This window comes from Etheostoma spectabile, chromosome 21, assembly GCF_008692095.1.
Source record: "Etheostoma spectabile isolate EspeVRDwgs_2016 chromosome 21, UIUC_Espe_1.0, whole genome shotgun sequence".
Classification (NCBI taxonomy): Eukaryota; Metazoa; Chordata; class Actinopteri; order Perciformes; family Percidae; genus Etheostoma; species Etheostoma spectabile.
The window spans coordinates 15,228,467-15,236,234 of record NC_045753.1 but is presented as its reverse complement, the minus strand read 5'-3'; the positions used below and the strand labels follow the sequence as shown (position 1 = coordinate 15,236,234).

At 40.4% G+C, this 7,768-nt stretch overlaps 1 protein-coding gene across 4 annotated transcripts in view; it reads left to right on the top strand.

Annotated features, from left to right (window-relative positions):
• dock1 (dedicator of cytokinesis 1) overlaps positions 1 to 7,768 on the top strand; it is a 172,353-nt gene that overhangs the window by 146,906 nt on the left and 17,679 nt on the right. For all 4 annotated transcript variants that reach the window (XM_032501812.1, XM_032501816.1, XM_032501814.1 and 1 more), the window contains exons 39-43: positions 62 to 151; positions 486 to 590; positions 5,139 to 5,280; positions 5,660 to 5,741; positions 7,581 to 7,665. In XM_032501812.1, coding sequence (XP_032357703.1) covers positions 62 to 151; positions 486 to 590; positions 5,139 to 5,280; positions 5,660 to 5,741; positions 7,581 to 7,665 — 504 coding nt within the window. The remainder of the gene's footprint in view (positions 1 to 61; positions 152 to 485; positions 591 to 5,138; positions 5,281 to 5,659; positions 5,742 to 7,580; positions 7,666 to 7,768) is intronic.

Genomic DNA, 7,768 nt, shown 5'->3' with positions numbered 1-7,768 from the left:
GTGTGTGTGTGTGTGTGTGCGTGTGTGTGTGCGCGTGTGTGTGCGCGTGTGTGCTCGATAGATGTGGGAGGAGGCAATCATTTTGGGAAAGGAACTGGCTGAACAGTACGAGAATGAAATGTTTGACTTTGAGCAGCTCAGTGCATCCTTGGTAAGTGACATTATTTTAGTGTTTAACTTTAATGTTATTTTGTTAATTAATTTGTTATTATACTCCAGTATGTGGACTATTACTACTCTAGAATAATACATCTAGAGAAAATGACTTGAATTTTTAAGAACAAAGAAATAAGTTTTAAAGTTTTATTTTTATTTAACCAGGAAAGCCTCATTGAGGTTAAAATTGCTTGTTGAAGAGTGTTCTTGTCTAGATTGGCAGCAACAACATAAAAGAGATGTCACATACATATTACAAAATGCATAAATGTGCATGTTAAATCCACAGTAAAGATGATACTAATGTTTTCCATTGTATCTCCCAACAGCGGAAGCAAGCCCAGTTCTATGAGAACATAGTGAAGGTCATCCGGCCCAAACCTGACTACTTTGCCGTAGGCTATTACGGCATTGGCTTCCCCTCCTTCCTACGCGTGAGTACTTACATCTACATACATCCCCCACAACTCCCAGACCCCGCACATGGCTGATAGCACAGCGTGGGTGAACCATTTGTCAAAACAGATGATGAATAGGTTTAACCGTGATTGCTTAGTTCTCAGCCTCCCCAGTCAATACTTTATTCACATGTCTGGCTCCCAATGGGTTTTGGTTGTTTTGGCGGGCCTTACATCCCACCTGGTCTGGTTTTCACTTACGCTTCACTCGCTTACTCACTCACAGAAAACAAACTGTGAATCATAAGCAGCTGTTACATGTGTGGGCTATATAGAAGATCCAAAATAATGTACTGGACGAATGCCCTACTGTGATGGAAAAGTTGAAAAAAAAAGACAGAGCTGTGAATAAAAACAATCTCGTTCTCTCCCTCTTAGGCTCGTCTTCTCTCATTCATGGTCTATCTTTCCCAACCTTTCTCCTTTCTATGTATCTAATATTTGCATGTTTTTAGCATGTATTATATTGGTTATTCTGTCTGCTGGTCAGTTGGTCAACCCTAAAAATGTCCCCAAAATCCGCCATTGCAGGACATATGGCTTTAAAGACTGTTGGGCCCAGACAACTGACCACAAGAAAGAACACAATCTTTGTTTGTCCAATCAAAAGGCTGATCACGCTGCAAACACTGCCTTTAACTCCATCACCTGAACTTCGGCTGAACACCCATTTCTCCATGCTATGAGTGTGGCCTGCATCACAAGGTGTCTCATCACCACCTGCAAAACGAAACCGTGCACCTAATACAAAGTGAAAGAAAGGGAAATGGTCACACTGTAAATTGCTTTTAGTGGCTTCTGAATCATGGCATGTAATCCCAAAACACTCAGACCTATGCCTATTTGGATAATTGGAGCTTTACTTTTGAAGTTCTTGCAAGTGGTGGGACGTTCACAGTATAATAGAAGCCATCCAGATTTTTAAAATAACCACCATTAGTTGGCCATTGATCATTATGAATATGAACACTTGAACTGAATAATAACCCCCAAGTCTATTTAGAGGCCCTACCAAGTCTACTTGGCCGCTAAACCTGAACTGATGTGCATTTCCCCTCTGAATGTCCTGGCTGGCCTTGTTCCAATCTGATCACAGCTTATTACAAATTAGGTATGCGTTTATCAGACGTTTGATATCTCCTCACCGGCCTTATTCAGTGTCTAAGGTGCTACTGTGTGCATATCAGACCTCTTTTGCTCTTATTCTTTGAAGGGTGTCCTACTCTGTCCACATATAGGTATTTATTTAAACAAAATAAATTGATGTGAGGTGAGGATTTGTTTGCTTTTAATAAATTCCCTGTTAAGGCTGTCTTTAGTCCTCTGACATGCTAGTGTTGTCAAAGCCTTGTCAACACTAGCAACACACTACAGTCCTCTTAATAAGATATTGTTAAAGTCCACTTTCAAGGCAGTGGTGGTCTAAAGGTTACAGAAAGGAGCTTGTGACCGTGAGATCGTCGGTTCAATCCCCAGACCAACAGGATTAAATCTGGGTGGGGAAAGAGCAGTGCTTGTCCCTTCCTCATTACCTCCACTGAGGTGCCCTTGACCATTAACCTCCAACTGCTCCAGTGGCCAGCAGTCCAAAATGTGGTTGTACTGGGTAGCTTCCAGGTATGAATGTGAGTAAATGTGAGCAGGGCATTCTTGCAAAAGAGAGGCTGCCTCTCATTGTACTTCCCCTGAATAAAAAAAAAGAAACCCTGGTCATATCCTCTTTATTCTATTGTGAACAACAACCATTTCACAGGGGGGTTTTGCTACTCTCCCATCTCCATGTGCCCCTCCTAGCCCCTTTCATCTGGCAGGGCAGAAACTCCATTACAGACAGGGCAAGCTGGTCTAATCTATCTGGCTATTTAGACTTTAAAAGAACAGCTTTGAGTTCTCTTTTTTTCTCCTTTGTATTTATGTTACGGGCAGTTTGACCTTACCGGAAATAACCGGGGCAGGTGTATGCTGGGTTGTCTTTTCCAATAGGACTCTGCACTTTATTTACATGTATATTGTTTTGTCTTTTTAAAATGTGGCACTCCTCATGCTACAGTAGATAAAAAGATAGTGTACAAGCTGGTCTTGAATATTACTATTACATATAACATTTTATCCTGATAGAGAGTCAATGCTCTTGCATTGTGGCTCCTACATTGTACGGCTATAAGAGTCTGCATGCCCTCTTGATATTTCATAATTATGTTGAAAGATTTCTGTTTGAGTACATAGGGAAGTGTTTAAGCGTGGGTTACGTATCAAGATAAATATAGTTAGGGGGGTTTAGCTTCACACCCCGTATTGTTGTTTGTGTTGCAGCATTGCAGTGTCCTCAGGGAAAAGTCAATTATGTGACAAAATCAATACTCTGATAAAGTCCTTTTGTATCCACCCCCCTTAAGAATGGATTTTACGCAAGAGTGCTTTATTCAGCTGCCTATGATTTATTAGTAGTTAATGTGGTTAGCCACTAGGGTACCTGCTAATTGTAAAATGCTCGAGACCATGTCATTTGTTTATATCAGCAGATGCAACTAAGCCATTGGTCTCACTTATCTTCTTTTTTGTATTTAGGTCTGTGCTCAAACCCTTCTATTACTTACAAAACAAACCATAGTAAAGACATGCACAAATATTTTTCTTAACCCATTCTGATAATTTCAATTGTGAGAGTAACAATACTTTTTCACAAAGCTTCACTGAAAGCCTCTATTGTATGCGTTTACTCTATGAAGAATTTGAGTTGCTTTTAGATTTACGAATACATTCAAGTTATTCTCAATATTTCAAATACTCTACAATTGTTCCTTTCCCTTTACATCCAGTCTGCGTGTTTCTGCACCTATCCCTTCTCTTCCTATCAATTCTAAACTTTACTTAATCCCTGTATTGAGTTTCCTGTGAGCACTCCGCTTAAAGAGCAGTTGAGGGTGTGTGAAAGTTGGTTTGAAATATGTATCTTAACACACCACATTCAGAGACACTCGCCTATCAGTTGTCATGTTCTATCATTCCAAATGTTCCTCAGATTGACCCCTGAGAACACTCAGGGAGATGGAGGAACATTCCTGGCTTATACATATTTAGGAGCACTCTGTGCACTCTTCTCGTATAACTTATTTTTTCTTTTGAAATTCAAGTGATGAGCTTTTCAACAGCCTTTGTGTCTGTTAAACATCATGGGATTCTGCATTAGATTGAAAGGAAGTATGTTTTTCTGGGAAACTATCACTGCCAAGAGGGTGAGACATTGAAATCACATTGGTTTCCCTGTTGTCATTTTCCCACATATGAAAATCTTCGAGTTTTGCCACAAGTTTATCAAATCACTTGGCTGTATGAAATTGCCTTTCTAGCCCAAGAAAGAAAATACCATTTCAGCATGAGTTATTATCTCAATGACAGGGATTTCTTTGACAGAACTAGCCAGTGTCGGTTGAGGGTAATGAAAATGAGAAATTGTGACATTATGGTTACTGTGCACGAGCAGAATGCTCAACCACATAATGCAAATTTTATGAATAAGCATACAATATACAGTGATGAAAAAAGATTAGATGTCCTTGACCAGATTCGAACGCATTAGAGAAAATATTAAAAGCAAATCTCGCAGCTGTTTACCATCTGAAAATTGCAGCAGTGTGTTGTCAGGCAGATGTAGCGACTTCTCCTGTGGCTGGAAGGAATGACTGTGGAAATCAACATGCTTTTGTCAACTTACCTGTCAAAGCAAATTTATAAAATGGCCTCAGGCGTGTTAAGTGGCTGCAATTCCTTTAATTAATTTGGGAATTGAGGTGTGTGCTGTACATGAGCATAGGGCTTGCTGTAGGTGAACTGTTCTTCAGTGACAGTTTAAGAAAGAAAGAAAGAAAGAAATTTAAAAAGGGCTGTTGCCCTCAGGTTAGATCTATAAGAGATCAAGCTGCTAAGATGTGAAGAGGGCCCATTCTCTGGTGCCAAGATCTTATCACACTGATTTCAAATTTGCAAGATGTCTGAACCATTACAGTGGTTTGAAGGCAACTTCATCAGTAGCTGTAGTTAGCAGCAGCCATTTGTGAAAGAGCCATGAGCTAAATACGAGTAGCCATTTGCAGTCTGTCAGTTTGCTAAAACAGAAGTCTTCACCAAGCAAGGCCACTCTGAACTCAGCAGGGATGAACTAATAGCTGAATCGGTGCCAAGAACTTTCCATCACTCTCATTTCCAAGTATTTAATATGAATATTATAATAATGTGTTTTAACAGCCACAGTACCGAGCCAAGTAGATGTACGAATCAAAGCCGTTCTTATCCATGTAACTTTCTTCTTTCTTTTAATATAACAATTTTCATTGTCCCATGTCTGACTGCCATCATTGAATGAATGTTAGCTACGGGATGGTGTCAATGATGTCATATTCATAAAATAGGGACAATGTGCCTTATGTCCACATAATGTGTGAAAATAATCATCAGCTTGCATGATTGTGTGTCTGCGTTCAAGTAGGTGGCAAAGGTCTCATTGTTCCCCTTATTGTCCTTCAGAACAAAATGTTCATCTACCGTGGGAAGGAGTACGAGCGCAGAGAGGACTTCGAAGCACGTCTTCTCACACAGTTTCCCAATGCAGAGAAGATGAAGACGACCACGCCGCCCAGCGAGGATACAAAGTGTTCCTCTGGACAATGTATCCTCAGCAAGAATCTTTGATTCATTTCTAACCGTGGCGGAAGATGTTTTTTAAAATGTTGCTTTTTATTTTTTAATAGAATAATTGTTCATATTATAAGAGGTTCTTTTTTAACTATTATGGTGCAGCCGCCGTGTTTAATGCTGCCGGTACACAAAAGGAAATGTTTTTTTTATGTACCACAAATTGATTGTGCATACTTGCGGAGTAATTGGGGGGCTGGTTTTAATCAAAATTAATATAATTAATAATACAAACTTTGATTTCAATGAATGCCGATTAACAATAGCAGTGAATTATCACCAGGTTCTCGTAACTGTATTTCAGTCATTTGAGTTCAACAGTCTCATTTATTTCCTTGATGTTTGTGCTGAAGACATCCAGTGTTTCACGGTTAAACCCATTCTCGACCTGCCTGCCAAGTTCCAGCACAAACCCGTCTCTGAACAAATAGTGAGGTAAGGAGGATATCCTCTCCTCCACACACACTCATTTCTTTACAATTACGGAGAGTGTTCCTCAAAGTCACACCGCATGCATTTCAATACAGAAAGCTCAATTTACTTTCCCCAGTAACTCAAAAACAATTCGGAGAGCTTGTCATGACATGCAAACATGCATTAGGTTTATTTTTGTGTGTGTGATTTTGTGGGCCGCTGTGGTGAAAGCCAGTAAATCTTGATGTAAATGTTTGTCTGTGTAGAACAAACAGCGGTTGACCTTGTCCTTCTAGTGGTTATTAACTTGCACCAGCCATCTGCTATTAGTCACTGTGCCAAGTACAACATTGTTTCTCTGACATCATTAATACCTTGGTGTTGTGCACCAGGGCCACAGTAAACAGTGGGCCCCCTACACTCCCACTTGTTTGCCCAATCTGTACGCCAGCCATGCACTGCATCAGTCAGCTGTGCAAATTTCGCTTTGATATGCCACCCAACGCATCAATAGACATAATTAAAAGAAGACATTTACTTGGATGACCTTAAGGCAAATATACCTGCGCACTGATCTTATCAAAAGCCTGCACCATTGGTCACATTCCCCTACAGCAGCCTGTTTGCTTGTCTGCTAACAGTGATAAATATGTAACTCTGTTAATAGCCCAGATTAGACAGACGTGTTTAGAGAGTGATAGAGGACTGTTCTACAGCAACTGTCTGTCCGTCTCTCTTTCTCTGCCAACTCTGTTCTCTCTGTTTCTTTCTCCACCTCTCGCTGTGCTTTCCCCAGTTGTCTCTTTCCGTCCCTATCTCTCTGTTTTCTTTAATTTATTCTCTCATTCAGTACAAAGGATCACGGTGCATAGCAATGAGACTGAGCTGTTTGAGGGTCAAGGCAGCAGGCGGAGCACACCCCCCGTCTGACCTTGCTTTGTCCACCATACTTCTGCCTCCTCTCTAGCCCGCCAGTTAATTATATGTAAAAGCTTAATTGGGGTAGCGCAGCTGATTTATTAATCTGCTTATTAGATCAGAAGCTCAGAGGCTCTTTTTTTAGGTTAATGCCATGTTTTCGCTAATTTAGGAATGGTCCTCATCATGTTCATTAAATGGTGTGTTGCCCTTTGTGACCAAGCACAGAAGGGAACATCTGATTGTCGGTAGAATATACCGTAAATAGCTCAATTACAATTTACACAGTCCTTAGTAAAAAATTGTTCATAATTTTTAACAACCCATTCTGCACACACTTATTGCTGCTACTACAAACATAAAAAGGCACAGATTTCTTTCTTGCTAATGCAGGAAAAACCTGCTGTTCGAAAACATATGGCTTGTTTTCAAAACGCAATATGCTTTATTAGGATAATACATCTGTACTCATTTTGCCAGAACAGTGTGAATGTGGATTTCTGTAGGCGAGAGAGAGAAAAGAGCCAGTAAGGCGTCAATGTGAGAGACCATGTATGTGCCCAGACAGCTGCTCCCACAGCCACTATGCAACACCATCATTTTCCTAGTGTGAAAAGTCTATTAATCTGATTCGGCAAAGTTCATCCCCTCTAGGCATGTGCCACTGTCACATTTAGCTGCAGCATCTCTACATGTCTGACATGTTGGACTAACCTCAGGTGCTGCCAGTGAAGTGTGTGACCCAAAAAATTAATGTCTTTACCATGTAGAAAAGGCCTTGCCATAAACCAACATGCTAAATACCGCAGTTCCTGGCAGAGCTAGCCTGAAGAGGGCCTGTTCTGTGTTTGATCTGAAGCAAAGCAATCACCCTTTGAATCGATCCGTAGATTGCCCATAACAGTTTTAATTTACGCAGGCACTGATTCTCTCCCTCCCCAGCTTCTACACAGTAAACGAAGTCCATAAATTCCAGTATTCCAGGCCAGTGAGGAAGGGAGAAAAAGACCCCGACAACGAGTTTGCGGTAATTACTCTTTTTCTTTTTTTCACTATGACTTTGCTTGTCCATTTTAGTTTTTCTAAAGGGTTTTATGAACTATTTGTTAACATAAGAATCATCATTGTAA